The following is a 20,273-nucleotide window of genomic DNA, read 5'->3' as shown; positions in this document are numbered from 1 at the left end:
CAAATTTGGCATGTGCAAAGGGGGGGGGGGGCAAAGATTTTTGGCAGTTCAAAATGTGGGGGGTAATTTTGGCATGGTGAAGGGGTGGGCAAGCATTTCTTGGCACACTGTTTGGAAATCCCTCACCCCCCCCCCCACGCAGGAAAGGGCGCAGCCAAAGGGATAAATTTTTCAGGGGAGAAAATGGGAATGATAAGAGTATGGTGTCCTTTCCCCATCACATTCACATTAAAGTCCTGGCTACGCTAATGTCGGGAGGGGAGGGCTCATAATTATTGCACAGCCCCTAAATTCTTGAAACAAATGGGGTAATTGGGCTAAACCAAAAAAGGGAGGTATAAAAAATAATTGTATAATATCCCACCCTTTAATACCGGGTCAAAATGATGCAATCAGGATTTTTTCCATCTATTCCCTAGAAATTTTGCCCCTCCCCCTCACCCGACCAAAAAAAGCTGGCTAGGCCCCTGGTTAAATAACAAATTTAGGGGCGCTGCAATAATTAGGCCTATGTGTACCCCCAGTGGTGAATTCTCAAAATGGTCTGCCAAAAATTGCTTGTCCTCCCTTTGGCCATCCCAAAAATCTTTGCCCCCCCCATTTTGACATGCCAAAATTCTTTCCACCCACCCACCGGCCCTCCATTAACACTTGCAACATTTTGGAGAACCCAAATTTCAAACCTTAAATTTATTGTCTGATACTAGGCCTAAATGGGAGTGCAGCAAGCAGGAAATTTTGCATTAAACATGTTCCCATTAATCTCTCAATGTTCTTCTACACCTTTTTATGGCATAATATAGAAACTGCCCAAAACAGCTGTGCCAAAAATTGCTCCCCTCCCCCCGTTTTGACCTGCCAAAAATCACCACCTCCCCCCTCACTATTACCACCGTGACCAGGGGCAGGGTACACATAATTACTGCACCCGAATGAAAGTGTGTGGTTATGATCCTAGAAAATAATGATATAAAGATTCTAAATCCTGACTTTCACTGTTATGGAGAAGAGCGACATTTGAGAGTGCCCCCTCCATATATGGTAGGCCTACGCGTCATGTGCCTGTCAATAGACCCCCTTTTTAAGGCAAATCTGCCACCAAAGAAATGAATGACCCCCTTTTTTCATCAGCGTACACCCAAATGACCCAATGACCTTTTTTATTTCAAATCTGCCACCCAATGATGACCCCAATTTTTAGCATTTCACTGAATGACTCCCCACTGAATGACCCCCTTTTTTCGACAAAAATCGCTACCGATAGGGGACCGTTCACAAACACTTGTAAGGGGGGGGCCTGATGCAAAAAAATTTTATCGCGAAAATTTTTTTGGGCCCCCCCTTTACAGACCTTGAAAATTTCAGGGCCCCCCTTTTTTGGGGTAAAAACAACAATTTTTAATTATGGGTCAACCCCATAGAAAAGCTAAACTCAATTTTTCCAGGCAAATTTGTGGTCATTTTTTTCAGGCCCCCCCCCCCTTAGGAGGGTCAAAAATTTTCAGGGCCCTCCTTTTTTGCATCAGCCCCCCGCCTAACAAGTGTTTGTGAATGGTCCCGGGGAACGGTCCCTAGACCCTAGTTCTGGCAGGTACATAGGCCCATACGTCACTTTCATCACTGCCGACAAAAAAGTGGTGGTAGGCCTACCAAGCCCAAGGGGGAATAATGGGGGATATCCCCCATCTTCTTTTCCACTGAAAATAATCTTGATTTCATTTTTTCTGCCATTTGAAGGGAGTATGTCCCCCTCCCCACCAGCTTGCTCCAGGAACAATTATATGACGTCACAATTAAACATGCATATTCATGCAAGATCTCGTATTCATCTTGCATACAAGAACTGGTTGACGGGCTGAGACTTTCTATGGACAAGCTTGTTTTACCGATTTTTCCCGAAATAGTACTTTGTACTTTCCACAAATTGCACTTTGTCTTCTACATTGTCATGAATCAAGTCAGTGATAATCAATTGTTTGCACATTTCAAAGGGGCCAGAACTTGATAACGCTGGTTAAGGTAATTTCCCACTCCCAGTAACTTAGTATTAGTAAGCTTACCACTGCACTCTAGCCACTAACTGGCACTGGCCACTGCGACAGATTAATTTTTAACATGTTAAAGCACGATGTGCATGTACATTTGTACTTCCACTTATTTAATAAACTTAATTTAGGTAACCTAGGCAAACCTTAGTTAACACATTTACTAGTCAGCGAATTCGCCGAGACCGGGGCCCCAACACAATGCATATTTACATAGAAATTTGAATTTTTTTCGAGAATAGGTGGGTGAAGGAAACCTACATAAATATGTTTTCTATACTTCACTTGACCCAAATATATGATTTTTATGGTGATAATCAAGTCGCACATGGAATTTTAGAGGATTTTGATAGCAGTTCCATTAAAAAAGCTGCCATCGCCATGAGACTAAGATCTAGAAACACCCCGCAAATGCCGTTTGGGGAATTTTGCTAGCTGACTCTTTTGATGAAAGTCAATCTTTGACAAGATGTAACTTTGCTACGGAAAGTGCTATGAAAAAAGGTTTTCAGTTTTGGCTTAGTTTACTCAAGGGCTTTAATTTGATATATAAAACGATGCAATTTGATGGCAAATTTGAATTCACCTAGGATACCTACTTAATTACATGTATGTTATTAAAATCTGGCATCACTATCAGTTAGTCCGAATAATCAGTCTCGGAACAATTTTAATTTCTGACATGATCGTGTTCGAAGTTCTGGGTCTGTCTGCTGAACTGTTTCCATCATGTCCGAATGAAATCTTGACGGCAAATTGGACAAAAGAAGCACATTTTAGGCCCATGAAAGTCAATTCCGAGTTTATGGTCCCTTTTTTTTTCCAGGTTGGTGAGGTGACTTTTTCATTTTTCATTATTTCATCAGATTTCATTATTGACCTAAAAATGCGTGTTGATTTAAAGACACACTCATACATGTTATTTATAAACATGTTTTTATATGGGTAGGGACTAGAAAAGTTAGAAAAGGGCCTGGTTTTGCTTCCAAGTTATGAATTTATATGTTTTACAAACAAAAATTTATATATATTTCCAATTGCTAAAACTGGTGAAAACACTGATACTTTGAAATAATGAATTATTTTGGCATTTTTGAAAATTTGACGCGGGTGTTTTTGGTTACCAAAAAGTGACGCGGGCGGGGGACGATAAACTCGGAATCGACTTTCACGCGCCTTAGGTATGCTAGGTGAATTCAAATTTGCCATCAAACTGCATCATTTTATATATCAAATTAAAGCTCTTGAGTAAACAAAGCCAAAACTGAAACCTTTTTTTCATAGCACTTTCCGTAAGTTACATCTTGTCAAAGATTGACTTTCATCAAAAAGATTCAGCTAGCAAAATTCCCCAAAACGGCATTTCGGGGGTGTTTCTAGATCTTAATCTCATTATGATAGCAGCTTTTTAAATGGAACTGCTATCAAAATCCTCTAAAATTCCATGTGCGATTGTCTTATCACCATAAAAATCATATATTTGGGTCAAGTGAAGTATAGAAAACATATTTATGTAGGTTTCCTTCTTCGCCAGTTGTTTTAAATTTCTATGTAAATATGCATTGACATTGTCGGCGAATTTGGCTGACTAGCAAATGTGTTAACTAAGGTTTGCCTGGGATACCTACACATTTTTCTAGAAGCACATGGTTCTTAAGTTTTATTCAGATTTCCTTTTACAAATTAAGCGTACTGCTAGCCGTCCAGCCCGTATTATTTGCACAAGGTCCAATGCACACGCTTGACGTCGCACACGTATACGCGATGGTTAAACTGTCAAAGGAAATCTGAATAAAACTTTAGTTGACAGCTTTTTAATCCCTATTCATGTTACATGAATCACGCTATTGTGGACCATCCTTCTGATACTTGAGTGTTCGGACAAGTGGAACGGGGAACGGTCTTTTGTGTACCGGTACCTCTCTGTAAACAGACGAGGAGGTCAAAATTGTCATCCTCGCCGAATAGGAAAGACAGCATAATAGTACGGCACTAACTATCAGTGTCACAGACTATATAATTTTTTTTCCTGTAAAAAGTGTCAACTTTTGACAAGAGCGTAAATGTTATTGTTAAGCGTACATCGTGTTCATGGTGTTACTGCATTGAAACTCACTAGCTCATTCACGTAGCGGTTCCGTTTCCCCACATAAATTGCATGGCTGATCAGAGTGTTATCGTCAGAGCACCTCGGACTATGAAACTCACTTGTCTCAAGTTTTCTCATTGGTTGCTGAGACAATCTGTTGCCCAAGTGGAAATTTACGAATGAACTTTGCGCCGTACGAGAATGTTAGCTCGGATTATTACTGCAACATCTCGTCAACAAAGGTTTACAGCAAAATATTATAGTGAAAATTTCATTTGAATGAACACGGCTGTATGCGAACGCACAACCTTGGATACTGAATGGAAAATTTAAGTAAGATATTAAGGGTAGGCCTACTAATCAATCATTGATCGCGATCACAAGGGAACTCATTTCCATGTTACGCACATGTACACAGTGTACGCTACATGTATACAAAGATCAATTGTTACACTGATTTGCCTATTTCTTTGGCAGCTATCATGACAGTATGTTCATTCAATTGAAATTTAGTCCATTGCTATCGTTTTTAAGTAGATCAGCAATGTTGACATTTTTTGCAATTGATGCATGTTGAATAATTATAATATACGGTACTAGATTTCGCAGTTCTCGGGTTGGGCGGTTCTCGTGATAGGCCTTTCTCTAATTACCCAACACCCGTTACCCACAATACTTGTCCTGACCTTTCAAACTACTACGATATACATCTCTCAATGATTAAGGCACAACTTAACATGGCTGTGTACTCTAGACGTTGTTTCTTTCGCGAAATTGAGTTTTTTTGATATGTTTGTACTTTGTTATGTTTGTTATAAATACAAGGAATGAAAATCCAGATTTGTAAACTCCAACTGCAATATTTTACGGATTTTATTTCACTATTCCACTCGTGTTTGAAATTTAAAAGGAAAGAAAATCTTTGTTGTACCAGCAGGGTACATCGCTGCACAAGCAACAACGCATCGCGTTGTGTTGCGATCGCGCAATTTGTTAACGCACAGATACGCTACACATACGCGACGCCTATCTGCATGCGCGGCGCATCTTATGGAAACACCACGGAAGCACTGATTTCACAAAAACCTAGTGGTCAAATGGCTCTGTTTTAGCTGATAAAATGTGGGTTTTTTCAAGTTCTTTCCCCTCGATTTAAATATCAAGTTATGAATGGATTTCTCTCAAACTTTTCAAGGGGCTGTGGATTTACCCGATGTTCATATAATATAAGGTAGAAAAACAAAAACTGCCGCATTCTCTTGTGAGATTCAATGAAATTGCAAAATGTGACCACTTTAAACTTCAACGGCCATTATTTCAAATTTCAATGTTCATTTTCTTGGTAAAATGACGATTTAGGTACACGATAACTCAATAAATACAGCATCTATAGGTAAGCAAATATGATCATCGTAAAAAGCATGATCGACTCAAGAAACGGTTTTCTCATTTGTGTACATCCATATCAAAACGATGCACTTGTCGGCTGCTACATGTGTCTCACTTCACATAATAGTTAGGAATAAATACCAGACTCATGACAAGTGTAGGTCACTTCAAATCATCCCCAATCATCCCCAAGTCAACTTGTATAAGGTATGTTCTTTGTATTCCTAAACCATGTGACTTTGGGATGATTTGAAGTGACCTCCATTTCGGAGATGAATCTGGTATTTATTCCTAGCTATTATGTGAAATGAGACACATGTAGCAGCCGACAAGTGCATCGTTTTGATATGGATGTACACATTTTTCTATATTTTGGTCTATTTCCAATTTTAGGCATCATTTTGTGCAAATAGGCGTTTGTGAATTTTAAACAGTTCAATATATATGGTTAATATCTCAAAAAATAAGGCCAATATCAAAAAAAAAAAAAAAACGTTTTTGGAATGGAGCCTCAAAATTGAGCTAAAAACAAAATAAAATATTTTGGAAAGAGTGTTTTTTTCTTATGATGTACCTAACAAATATTGCCAAACACTCACTTTTTTGTGATTTCTTCATAATTGTTGTTTTTTTTTACCCCAAATCTGTATTTATATTAAGATTTATTGATGTCTTGCCTTTATAAAAATGTATACTTTTATATGGCTTGCGCGAATAATTACAAAGTTATTGCACTTTTACAACATGCATGTCTGAGAGTACACAGCCTCCTTAATCAACTCTGTTTTGTTTAAGAAATCCAAACTTCAAGCATCAAGAAATATACCTTGTATTTGTCAGTTTTACCTCAGAGATGCTGTAGACCCTCTCTACACAGTGTAGAAACATCACAAGTAGCATGCTGCTCAATATGATAATGCATGAAGATTGCAGGTTTTGCCAACTCAGGGAATTTTGAACCCACCCAAAAGATGAGATCAATGTGACAATGTAGATCAATTACCTCAACTTTGTGAGTATAGACTAGTACAGTGGGATTAAAATCATCCACGCACGCCCAAACCCTGGTATCACCTGACCTTTCACTGATGATTAAAATCATCAGTGCATGCCCAAACTGTCCTTGAGCGATTTCCTCAGCTACATCCTTAGAGCCCAAAATGAGCCCACATATTGTGATGTTTCTTATTTGTGGAACAGATAACAATAGAGTGCACTGTAACTCGGTATGCCGAGTTACAATTACTGGAACTAAGGTTTGAGCAGGCCATCTATTCAGCGGGTGTGCCGGGTGAGCCCAAAGTCCAAGCATTTTTAAAATTTAGTTTCAATGAAATGTTGAATTGTTTCTTTTCAGAGTTGATTCATGATGGCGGCAGGCGGTAGTGATTCCAAGGTTTATTTCAGCGATCCTGAAGCATCGCAAAGTGAAGGTCAGGTGATAACATCCCGCTACTTCATGTCCCGCCTCTCCTCGGGGCTAAATGATCTCAGAGCAGAGGGTAAATTCTGTGATGTTGTCATAAATATTGAGGATAAACAGTTTCCTGCTCATAAAGTTGTCCTTTCAGCAGCCAGTGATTATTTCCTGGCAATGTTCACGTCAGGATTTTCGGAAAGCACCAGTTCTGAAGTCCGCATCCAAGGGGAGAGTGAAAGTTTTGAACAGTTGCTCAACTTTGCTTACACTGGCGCTCTAAATCTGTCAACCGAGACCATCCGTGGAGTGTTCCAGATGGCTTGCTTTATGCAGACTTCAGAAGCTATTGACATTTGCAGCAGTTTTCTGACGGAGTTCTTCCTCTACCCTAAAGGATCCATAGGGTACGATGACATCTTTCTGTTGTGGCAACTCTTTGACGGACAAGGGATGAAGAAGTTGGCTAAGGCATGTCGCAAGTATATGCTGCAGAATTTCACCGGCTTCTCTAGTTCAGATGCATTTCTTATCTACATGACACATCATCAGATGGTTGAAATCTTGGAGGACGAAGAAATAGAAACGGAAATATCTGGTGAAGGGCAGGTAGGTTATTGATTGGTATTTTTGGTCAATCCCATAATTCCTTGCGGTTATACCCGAGCTGTCATCATTTGACGTCACGCCGATGCAGCACTCATCATTTAACGAACATCTTAACTGCTCATTGCATGTCTAACTGCAAGGAATTAATTACCAAAAAGGTCCATTGCCAAAATGCATGTCATGTGATCAAGAGTCATTTGGTGTGAAAGAGATCGAGACCCAAAGAGTACCATATCTGCATGTCACTCAAGGAGGGTAAAATTATGCACATGTATTGTGTGTACCAACCAGTACCTCTGGATTATTTCGCCATGCACCCAGAAAACTTTTTGAATGTGTTCTTGTATGCATCATGGGAGTAATGTGCGATAAGTACTGCACGCACAAACCTTTGTAACGCTTAAGCTTGAAGACACAAATTATCTTTTGATATCGGGCTTTTACTGATTTAATGCCTGAGGCACTATGGACCACAATGGCCTCATCCCAGTGGCATAGTTCAATAACCTCAATTAAACAATCATAGTGCAAAATTTGACCTGAAATTGCAGAATATGAGTTTTTGTAACCAAATTTTCAAAGGTCATTCAATGAATGTACAAAATGTATTGGGATTTAAGAACTGTGCCCCTGATAGATGAGCATGTTGTGGATCCTAGTGAGGTACACTATTTTTGGTCTCCATGTGTGACAACCCAATATGACGGATTTGCCATAGTGTTATTGTTATGCACAGCATGTGCGTATTTTTGGGGGGCAAGAGCCCCCCCCCCCCGGGTAAAAGCAGGGGGAGGCAAAAAAGAAGGGGCGGAGGGGCGGCAAGAAGAATTCTTAAAAGAAAAAAGGGTGGGCACTGGGCAGAAGGGGCGTCAAAGAAGAATGATTAATGACGAAAGGACAGATAAATTATGGAAAAAGTTTAATTTAATTTCAATATTCATAAAACAATTTTAATGTGAATTACAATGTACATGTATTCTGTGTTATAATGCTTTTTTTCCTAACATTATAATCTCAAACTCATCTATCCATTCAGATCCTTCAGTCCATTATGAGATGGCTAAAACATGATTGGGAGGCAAGGAAATCACATGCAGGACTGATCCTGAAGAAAGTACGCTTTGGGATGATACCGATGGACCGCCTTCAGGAACTCTTTGATGTTCAGCTTGGTGACATACCAGAATGTACCACCCTATTGGATGAAGTCAAGAGACTACGCAGTATGGAAGGCGTGTCAAATGTCGATTTGAAGAGGACTTATCCAGATTTCTTTGCTTCCAGAGGAACTATTACTGTAAGTACAAGCTTTAAGAAATTTATATTCTTAAATATTTCTTACTATTAAGAAATAGGGATTTAATCATGTTTCACTGTTGTTTTTGACCATTTAACAACGATGCGTCCATGTCGTGTGTGTGGTTTACTAGGCGAGGGGAGCTTTAGCTGCTTGAGCATAGCAAACCACGCAGATGCACCGGACATGAGTTGTTAAACAATGATGAAACATGAATCCCTTTCAACAACAAATGACAAGCTAAAGATCATCTAATTCACATGATTATTTCATGAGGAATAACAGTTAGTCATTGCCACTCAACATTACAAGAAGAAGATGATTTATCTGTTGATATCAGAATAAAAACTACAGAATAAGATGGCAATCTTTAACAACACCTATATTCTCTAATTAGTTAGGGAAGAAGTACTAATTGGATCAAGTATGATAGTTCAATTTGCTGTACATCATTTCACATAATGCTAAATTGGCTGAGAATGATCACTCTATCCATGTTCTCTGTGTTATTCTTCTCCCTGTTTTACAGACACTGGTGGCGATGGGAAACAAGAATGGCAGAAAGAGTATCTGGTACTTTGACCCATCCATCAGGACATGGCTAGCAGCAATGAACTTCCCGTTTCCCAGCTGCGGAGTCTTGTCTGGATGTCGGCTGGTAGACGCTGACGGAGAGCTGTACGTCTGCGGCGGTAAAGCAGAAGATGGCGAATCCAAAACCCACTTCCACAGGTACGATCCAGAAGAGAATGAATGGGAGGTCCTTCCAGGTATGAAATACCCCAAAGCTTACCACGCTATGGTTCAACTGAAGCAGTGTATTTACACAGTGTCATGTGATGGCTTCACTGAGAGATATAACTTAGAAGAGAAGCAATGGGAAGATATGAGTTACCTTCCTAACATAAATGGTGAGCATTCTGTGGTAGCCTTCAATGATAAGCTGCTTGCTGTTGAGAGGCAAGCAGATACAATGTCTTCCATGAAAGTGTTTGATCCCTCCTGTGATAGATGGCATGTGCTGGAAGAAACCATTGAAGCGAAGGAAGAGAATTCAAAGAGAACTCTAACGGTACAAGATGGTGTATGCTACCTAGCTGTCCACACGGGTGAACGCAGCAAGACTACGTGCCAGGTCAATCAACTCCACTGCAACTTTGAGGAGGAAATGCCGTCGATATCAGTCGGCGATGCCATCGATCAGAAAAAGATACCCAAAAACTTGTGCAACGCATTTTGCATCAATGGAAATGTGTATGTGAAATTGTATGGATACGTCCACAAAACGGACATCACGCTAAATGATGCAGATGTTGAAGACGTGAATTTGCGGATCTGGAATGATGTTACGCAATTAGCCACCGGAGCCGCTGCTACTAATTATACCTTTGATAGGCACCGTCTTCATCCAGCTTATACAAATACTACTTAAATGTTTGAATTGGGTTAGTTCTTGCAAGTTGTGTGTAAAATGAATTCTTCTCTGAAGGTAATGAAAATAATTTTGAACACCAAGCTTACAATGTACAGTGACACTAATTGTTCTCTGACTCTGCTATATGCTTGCTCAATTGTAAAGCGACAGATATTATAATAGATTCTATTATTCCATAATACATTGGAGCATTGGTAAAAGGTTAAACGGCATTGGACCTCGACTATTGTCCAAAATAGGTTAACGAAATTAATTATTATTGATCTCCTCCTAACTGTGTAGTGTGAAGTCAGTGAGCATGTTAATTAATACCTGTACAAAATAAGGGTACCGTATCTTCAAACAGGTGTGGAACGTATAATAGAATGCATTTTATCGGTTTTGGAAATTTGCTGTACACTTTACATGTTACAGGTGTACAAAATGTATTTATAAATGCAAGAAGGTACCTTTGAAACTAAATTGACATTTAACTGTTTGTGAGGTTTTAGGTTTTCATACTGGGTCAGTTCACGCTGGTTTCATACTCTCCTGCTGCTTGCCACTCTGAAGATGATTTTGCTACCAGACCAGAAACGCTAGTGGTGACCAGCTTCAAGCCGATATATATCGATCACTCCACCACTTTGCCCTAGCGGCAGCACCGCTTGGAGTTGAATTCAAGTCAACTCGGAGCGGTGTCGCTCTGACGTATGAGAACAAAATTTTGGAGCTGTGCTTAGCGGCAACAGTGGCTTTCAGGGTCATGCCGCTGCCGCTCAGCGGTGTGCCGCTCCGCTTGCAGACAAGTGCAAGCGGCACGATGAAGCGTCATGTTCCTCAGTGGCAAGTGGCAGAAAGTATGAAACCAGCATTAAAAAGGTTTGTTTCAGAAGACCGGGTGCATAGCTTTTAAATTTTCTATATTGGTGCATAACATAATAACATTTTGATCTGATTTTTTTCTTTGACAAACCTGTTTTGGGGCCTGATCAGTTTATTTTTTTCTGTGGGATATGTAGCCTTTACTTACCACTTCTGAACTTTTTTGTTTGTTGTTTTAGTTTTTTTTTCATTACCAAACAAGAATAATGTTTGATTAACTTTTATTTTTTTAAACTATGTTTAACTAAATTTTAGATTGCTTTGTTTAACTCAATTTTAGATTGTAGATTTCATGACATTTTCATCAATCAACCAGGAATTGTTGGTAAAATAAGTTGGAATATGAAATTTGTTGTTATACATTTGATTTGGGGTTCAAATTAGACCTGGTTCAGAGCCAGGATCATTTTGCAAGGACGCGGAACATCCAAAATGTTACCCTTTTTCAAAATAAATTTGCTTACATGCATGAAGTGGTATTTTACTTGTTTTGAGAGGATTTAAAAAACTGGAAACAGGTGATTCCTTTGTTAATTTATGTAATCTCCTTCTTGGGTACTTTTGAACATTTTCCTCCGAAGAACTGAGCTTTTTTTCATGGGGTGCTACGGGCATGAAATATAATATTATGTATGTGTAAGTGTTACCTAAAGCAAACATGGTGTACAATGTACATAAATGTGTATAAGATCTGTTATTAATAAACATTTGTGGACAAAAGAGTTGTTTTCCATAATGCTTGGTAAATAATGTGCGCTGTTTATTACAACAGTCCACCTAGTCCAGTCAAAGTGGATTTTGACTCGCCACTACTACATGTAATTGCAACATAATTTTTTACATTGCCATGTATTTCAGATATGTCTCCTAAACAGCATACAAAAAGTAATAGATATACTTGGTGGAAAGGTAGTTTTTGGTGGGAAAAGGTCATAGCAATTGTTCCAATCATTTTAAAAACTATACCTCTAGTTATTCCTCTAGTCATAAGGATTCAGAAAAAAGTATAGTTTGCCATATCTTTGATGTACAGTTCTTGTGTGGGTGACACCACTAATTAGAATAACTGGACTAACTGTTTAAGGGTCACACTTGAGAATATGATTTTTAGAAATGTCAACTTTCTTTAATATCAATGAGCTTATTTGCATATTGCTTATTATTTTATAAACCTTTGTTATCTACATGTGGGGGCCACCTTAATTTTTGGATCCTTTTGAAGAAGTTTGGTCCTACCATGAATTATTTTTGAAAAAACGTATTTGGAAGTGGTGCCAATAAAGAATGTTTATTGATAACAGTGCACACATTATACATAAATTTGTAATTACATTTCTACAGTCAGCACAGATAAAAATGCAATGTATGATATATCTCAACCTACCGACATGTTGCTCAATGCTATTGCAAAGACTAAAAGTGCCTTATTCAGTGTTTTAAGACAAAATCATGTGTTTTTAAAAGTGGCTGCGTGTGTCCATTTTCCTTTTAACAGATTCTTTTAAAAATGCTTCTATCAGTCAAGTTAGCTAAATTGGTCAGGCATTAGATTCCGGTGCATTGATGTGTGGCGATGCGAGTTTGAACCCCAGCATAGTCTATTTTTTGTTTGCATGAATAATTGAGCTACATGTAATTGGAAATTTCTCTGGGCAAGGATTTATGTCTCGAATACCCATAGAAGAACACAAGGAGCTGATTGTGGCTATGATTCTGAATCTTGTTATTTTATAGATCTGCTAAATATTAAGTATTTTTGATTTATTTCAACTGATTTCCAGCAAATTGGTTATTCACTATAGTTTGATCAGTTCGTAATCGGCGGGAATTGTTAGGCTTTTACCATTACGCCGAAAAGTAGACCCACATTAAGAGAGCTTGTTATTTGACTTGTCCGGTCTATAATGTATGTGTTAAAGAAAGTAGACAAAGTATTGGACTTGAATTAATTATTTGTGATGTTTCTGGTGAGATGTCACAAGACAATTCTTGAAATAAAATATATCAATTACTTATCCGAGATGTTATGAGGCCCACCGATTACGAGCTGATCAAACTATACAGTACAATCAGGCTTTTAATGCTACACTTACCAAGCTTTTTATATTACCGGTATAACAAGTATTATTTTTCTGAAAAATAATACTTTATATTATATTACGCCTAACTATTTATAGTGGTTGAGCACTTTCAACTACTTTTGGAATAGAGGCTGTGCTGGGAGTGGCTTGGTTTGTCATGATTTTGACACCACAGAGAATGTATAAACATGTATACGCATCTCTGTTAAGTTGAAACCATGACATATTAGCTGTCTGATGATCGGTATACCCAATGATCGTAAGTGAGGGTATGCCGTGAAACTATTAGTAACGGTTGCCTTTTCCAGAGGTCTATACTTTGAATTTGTATATTTGTAGAACTCAAAAGCGTGATCCAGTCGACATAGTCATAATCGGATTGTGATTTCTTGTTTTGCGCCCATTTGACTGATTTGAATAACCTTAAATAAGCAGACAACAACTACATACAGCTCATTCTCTTCTATCCATGTGCAGTCAGCTAGAACTCTCAAATTTCTTTGTTTCTATTGACATTACCAAACAAAGAATAGGGAATTACCCTTTTTGTTATTATCAGGGAGTGGTCCTTTTATATTATGTGTTTGATTCATTCTAACAATTTGAATCATGTTGGAATATATACCACTTTTACTTATAAAATATACATATGAATTACTCCCTATTCCAGAAAAATACAGCACAAATTGTTTTGGATTAAAAAAATATCATCCTGTTTCTAGAGCTATGAAAGTCAAATTTTAATTTGTAGTAAATTTTTGGAAATAATGGTCAGAAATGTGTGTTTTTCGTATGCTGTGACAATCAAGCTGAAAAACTTGTACAAAGACTAATTTCAAGTTATGTATTCTAATTTTTGGAAAACATATTTTTTAATCTTTTAATCATAACCAATTACCAAAAACTCAAATTTTGGGCTAACCCTTAGCCTATACTTAAGATTTTGAATGCTTAGACTTGTACCAAGAAATCATGTAAAATTGCATGTTTTTGGCCTATTTCCCCTGAAATTGCCAGTTAGAAGATTTAGATTTAGCTATGTTTCATTTGGCAGAACAGTACAATATCTTTTTAATAATCCAAAAAAATTAGTGCTGTTATTATTCTGGAACGAGTAGTTGTTGCAAGTGAATCATGGCACATAAGCTTGGTGTGGTTTCAGGGCTGATATTTATACCTTGTATATTAAATTTTGCATCATGTTGTAAATTGAAATTATTTTGTTCAAATTTCCTGCATGGATTTCGGTGTACATATCTAGATCTGAAATGTTGAAATGAAGCATACTATAGTACTAATGTATCATAATGGCTTGATTTTTGTTGTTGGTATAATGGGTTGGTCATATTGAATTTATTTGAAATATTAAATGTATTTATGTATATATATGAAATTAGTGTCAGAATATTGGGAATATTTTGATGGGACTGAATTCTTATTTCTGTAGATAAAATTAATTATGAAATGTTTGTACAATGTATATTGTTATTATAATTTGTTTAAAATGAAATTATCTATATGGTCATGTTTTTTGAGGTGGGACCCAATTGTGTCACATCTTGCAATTTGTCAAAAATCCACTCCTTTTTTGTATTTCTGATTATAATTCAAAAAATTTTCACTCAAACTATGTAAACATATATATTTTTAAAAAGCATATATTGTCAGGATTGCAAATCTGTAAAGTTTGAGTGGATATACAGGGTGTACCAAAAATATACAGGGTGATTCCATTGAAAAATACAGAAAAAAATAAATTTCTTTGCCACTCCAATATTTCTACATAGTATATTAAATTGGAAAATGAACTTGATATTTGGAATGTACACAGTTAGTCCTTTCATTAAACATATAGTTTGTGCTATATTTGTTAAGCCCATTGTGTTATACAGGGTGTGAAAAAAGTTGTATTTTTAAGTGCCATTAAATTTGGAAAATATATTCAAAATAGTTTAAAGAATTGCTATAATATCAAATTTAAATATCCAATTCCTATATAGCGTGTTCCAAAAAGCAATATACAGTGAATAATTAGTAACAAGTACATGTAGGCATATACATGCACAATTAGCCTACATCAATAAACTATAAAAATATGTCATCAGATTAAATCCTTTGACTGTAATAATCTCCTTTGAGAAGATATCTGTTATATTTCAAAGATAAAACAATATTTAAATTGATTTCATATGCATGCATGCAAAATTTAAAGCCTGTTGTATTGCATGACCCACATTCCATTGCATTAATAAAAAGCTTGTTAAATCCCTAATTACTACGTTTATTAAGATTAACTAGGCAATTATAGTTATAGAAAGTTAGAAAATAAGATTAACATAATATGCAAATGCATTTTTACTTCTACTACTACTAGGCAACAAAGTGCATAAATTTTATTAATGAACACCAACTTCCCATTGGAATTACACAGAGCTCCTCCGCTTCCGGCTCCTCCACTTCCGGCACCACCCCTGACTAATTAACTTAATTAAGCTGTTGTAATTAATTAATTCATTTGTTTAATTGTATTTGTTATTAATTCATTAGATTAATAATTTATCTTCAAAATAAGACCAAAACCATTTGTTCATGATGAATTTTAGCAAAAATATAGGAATAACTAGAGTCAATAGATTCTGAGTACAAGCCGCCGGTAGTACCTTTGACCCCTAAACTTTGACCTTTGGGGTCATAAATATTTTTCACCTGTTTAGAATGTCGTAAGAATAATTCCTGTTGAATTTGAGCTCGATTGGACCAATTTCGAAATTTGACCTTTGACCCCTATAACTTGACCCTTGGGTCACGGATGGGGTCAACTGCTCTTGCATTGTGCTTAGGATGTCATAAGGAAGATTCCTGGTGAATTTCAGCTTAATCGAACTTATACATGGATTTTGATTTTTTAAATTTTGATTGACCTTTTGACCCCTTAATGACCTTTGACTTCAATGAAAAAAAAACCTTACGTACACTGTCAAAATGCATTGTTCCAATTTTAATTAAAAAATTCTACTATGTTTAGTTGTTGAGATAAAAATTCTTAAAGTTATTTAGCTAAAACAGGAAGTGACCCCTTAATGACCTTTGACCCCCAAAATAAAAATACCATGCATACATCAGGTAGCACTGATTCATGTATGATGGTTATATTACTCTGGTCTGTTTACATTAAGAGATAATTTTTTTTGAACATTTTTGATAATTTTAGTTTTTGACCGGAAGTAACCCCTTAATGACCTTTTGACCCCAAAACTGTAGGCATCCTAAAGACCCTGGCTAGTAGCGATGCATGTGTGTTAATGGCGACTCTCTGCTATATAATTTGCAAAGACAGTGATTTTTTGAATATTTTTTACAAATTTTTCAGACTTTTACCGGAAATGACCCCTTAATGACCTTTGACCTCAATTCTTTTTAATAGGTTTTAAGCACTGCCACATGTTGATTCATATGCATGAGTCACATGATCATTGCATGTAATTTGTGGAAGGAGTAGCATTTTTTGTGAAATCAACATTTTTGACCATAAGGTCAAGGTCAAAGGTCACAGCCAGCTCAAAGTCAAATGGAAGGTTTTGCCTAACCCAGTGGTTATTTGGGTCAAATATGGTTGAAATCTGTCAATGCCTGGCGGAGCTAGAGCATTTTCATTGGTTGCCAGAAGAAAGAAGAAAGAAAGAAAGAAAGAAAGAAAGAAAGAATTAGAAGAAGACAGAACAAGCCGACGTTCGTCGTCGGCTTGTAAGTAGACAAAATGATTTAGCAAAATGTGACAGCACCACCTTTTTTAGGGTCCCAGTATAAAAAACATGACCATATGCGTTTGTAGTCAGAGGTCCTCAATTATATTTGCTCGTGGGCCATGAATGGCCAAATTCATTTCAAAGATCTGTGGGCCAAATACAAAAGAAAGAAAGAAGAGTTTACCAACCAGTGTTGCACATCAGACACATCGAATACGAAGAATGTCCTTCTGATATCAAATAATTTTGATTTTGTAATACACATTTTATGGCAAATCATTAAAAATGACATTTTGATATTTAACAGTACTCGAAGTAAACTTTATAAATCTGATGATTGATACTTAAAGTGTATGTAGGTGGGATGAAAAGCCGACGATCAATTGAAAATTTTGACCTTTTGTATTGAAGATATGGATTTTTTCCCCCAAACACCAAAAAATTAGGTCTTTTGGGGAAAAAATCCATATCTTCAATATGAAAGGTCAAAATTTTCAATTGATCGTCGGCTTTTCCTCCCAGCTACATACACTTTAAGAATATATCATTAGATTTATAAAATTTACTTTGAGGACTGTTATATATATCAAAAATGTGAAAAATATCAAATTTTAATAATTTGCCATAAAATTTGTATTATATCGTGAATTTCAAAAAATGAAAATTATTTGATATCAGAAAGACATTCTTCGTATTCAGAATGCAATTCGATATGTTTGATGTGCTCTCACGTCCCACAAAAAATACTGTTGAATCGCTCATTCCAGATCCCTTAAGCAATACAACAAATAAACACAAAATCCCAACTGGCATACAACCCAACTTGGAAAAAAAGCAAGGGAATGTGCCAGCATGGGATTCAAACCTTTTCATGACCTTTCAATCTCTAGATGGATGCTCTATCCATTAGGCTGCCAGCTTCCACTGATAAACAGTGGTTAAAACTGGGTACCGTACTACATGTAATGGTAGTCAAGGTATACAATACACACAAACAAATATTGTACAAGTATACTTTGTACAAATACACTTTGTTTTGCTATGCTTACTGTACATTTCAGGACTGTTTAAGGGCCAACCACAATTGGTTGGCAGGCCAAATCTGGCCCACGGGCTGCCTATTGAGAAACCCCGATATAAGTGGATTCTTATATTAAAGCCATAATGTGTAATTTGCTTTACAGCGACGCCCTCAATTTTGCTCGGATTTCTACTCTTTGCATAATTATAATGCCCACTGGTGTACTAAAATACTACGTAAAAGACTAAGCCTGAAGTGCTTTAATAACAGTAAAATTTAACTTTTTATATTAAAACTGGGTTGACCCGGTTTTATTCACAGTTCATCGATCGACTGCTTGCTAACATCTCCTGTGGATGTCAGCTTTATGTCTACACACGTCGAGCGCGATGCTCCGTGCAGTATTACATGTTACGATTGGCGAGCATAGTACACGCATTGTAGGCGCTGGAATGAAATGGCAATTTTCTTCGTTATACCTCAATTATTTGGCTCGAAATTAAAAGGGGATAATGTGATCAGTGAAAACAAACATTTGAATAGGAATCTATTCCTTTTGCAAATCACACATTATTGCTTTAAGCTAGAACATGTCCATCACAGTGATATGGGTGCTTGATTGAATTTAAATAATGAACTAAAATAGATTGAACTTGGCAAATGGCACAATAACTATTATCTATTCCAACTCCAGTGATGCTTCATTAATTTCCCTGGACCTTTGGATGCAATTTAATAGATACTGGTATTAGCATTTTACTTTGAAAAATCAATTTAACAGGGCTGTAATGCCAGTTTGTGTGCCCCTCCAGCGAACATAGGCCTAGTCATACCCAGGAAAACATGCATGAAGTGTCACTGCATTTGGAACAGAAATGCTGATGAAATATGAAATGTTATTAGAAATTACGCATTTTAGGGGAAATTTGTGAAAAGTTCAATGTACTTTCGATGAAAGTTGAATTTTGTAAGGCTTCAAAAATATTGAAGCACGAAAGGTTGTGAAGGGTTTAAAATGTAAAGGATGTGCTTTTTTTTGCTTGTTTTGGTGACATGCGCTGTTCAGGTATAACAGGCTCTTACCAAATAAGAGTCAAAATGATAATCTGTTTCTGTTGTTGATTGCTTGTGTTTTTGATGGTGATGACAATCAAACAGACAAAAACTGAACCTCTCACAACATTGCAAACTACAATTATTTAACTTTCATGCCAGTATGGAAAAACAATCAAAACTTATTTGTCCTTATTTAATCTAGAAGCTATTCATTTAAAAAAGTACATGTAATTCAGGCACTCTTACATATTGAACAAATTTTAATCATTCCACAGAGCAACCAGTGCACATAAAACGTTGGAAAAACAATGTTTATGTAAGCGCTGGCTACTCTGGGGAAAGATTGAAATTTGTTCATCCTATCAACCCAGAGAAGTATAATAACTTTTACTCTTACATATTATCTAGACTATGCCGTAGTTAATTAATTTCTCACTGAATGGTGTCAGTGGCACATATAATGTGTAGCCTCAATTTATCAACGCCTTGTAAATATAGCAAGCTGAAAATTTCAACCATGGCTGTAGGCATATTATCGCACACAGTGTGCCCTCACTGAGCTTTTTTTTTTTCGGATAAAAATGGTACACATCTTTGTCTGATCAGGAGTGAATGACCATCCACTTAAGGAAAATGCTATTCATGTATTTGATATAAACAAGTATGAACTGGTAATTTTAGTGGCTTCAAGTCACTCATCTTCTTATTTATAATTTTGTGGAAGAGAGAAAATAAATAAGCTATATGAATAAAAATGTTCTAATGATTTTCATTTTAGTCTGGTTCGGAAGCTGAAACCCCAAAAATATAGTCCACACAATGTTTTAGTTTTGTATTCTTTATAATCTCTGACACGTAGTTATTCAGAATGTGTGTGATGCTACCCTGACCATCTCGAACATTTTGAAATATATGGCCCTCAAATGACCCCCTAGGGTTATGCAGGGGAGGGGTCAAAAATTAAGTGTTCCAATTTCACTCCAAAGTATATATCAAATAATTGTATCCATAAAACATTGTTTTTTCATTCATTCATTCATTCATGAAGTACAAATGATAATGAGATAAATAAATGAATTAGTCCTGTTGCGGAAGGGGCTGCAAAATTTAATTTTTATCAGCCCCCCCCCCCCTCGGGTAGGAGCAGCCACTGACTACGCCACTGAGCGCCCAGTGGCAGAATTTTTTCGGGGGCATGGGGAATGTGAATTTCAGGGGGGCAAA

The 20,273-nt window shown here is 36.8% G+C and overlaps 1 protein-coding gene across 1 annotated transcript; it reads left to right on the top strand.

The window, feature by feature from the left end:
* The first annotated feature begins 1,857 nt into the window (after positions 1–1,857).
* Positions 1,858–12,344, top strand: LOC140153756 (kelch-like protein 15). The gene is made up of 4 exons (XM_072176605.1): positions 1,858–2,019; positions 6,881–7,549; positions 8,586–8,846; positions 9,376–12,344. The coding sequence occupies exons 2-4, from the start codon at positions 6,890–6,892 to the stop codon at positions 10,276–10,278; spliced, it is 1,824 nt and encodes a 607-aa protein (XP_072032706.1). The 5' UTR covers positions 1,858–2,019; positions 6,881–6,889; the 3' UTR covers positions 10,279–12,344.
* Positions 12,345–20,273: the final 7,929 nt, after the last annotated feature.

The sequence above is a fragment of the Amphiura filiformis genome, chromosome 5 (assembly GCF_039555335.1).
Source record: "Amphiura filiformis chromosome 5, Afil_fr2py, whole genome shotgun sequence".
In the NCBI taxonomy this organism is placed as follows: Eukaryota; Metazoa; Echinodermata; class Ophiuroidea; order Amphilepidida; family Amphiuridae; genus Amphiura; species Amphiura filiformis.
The sequence above is the reverse complement of the archived record's forward strand: the minus strand, read 5'-3'. Positions and strand labels throughout refer to the sequence as shown.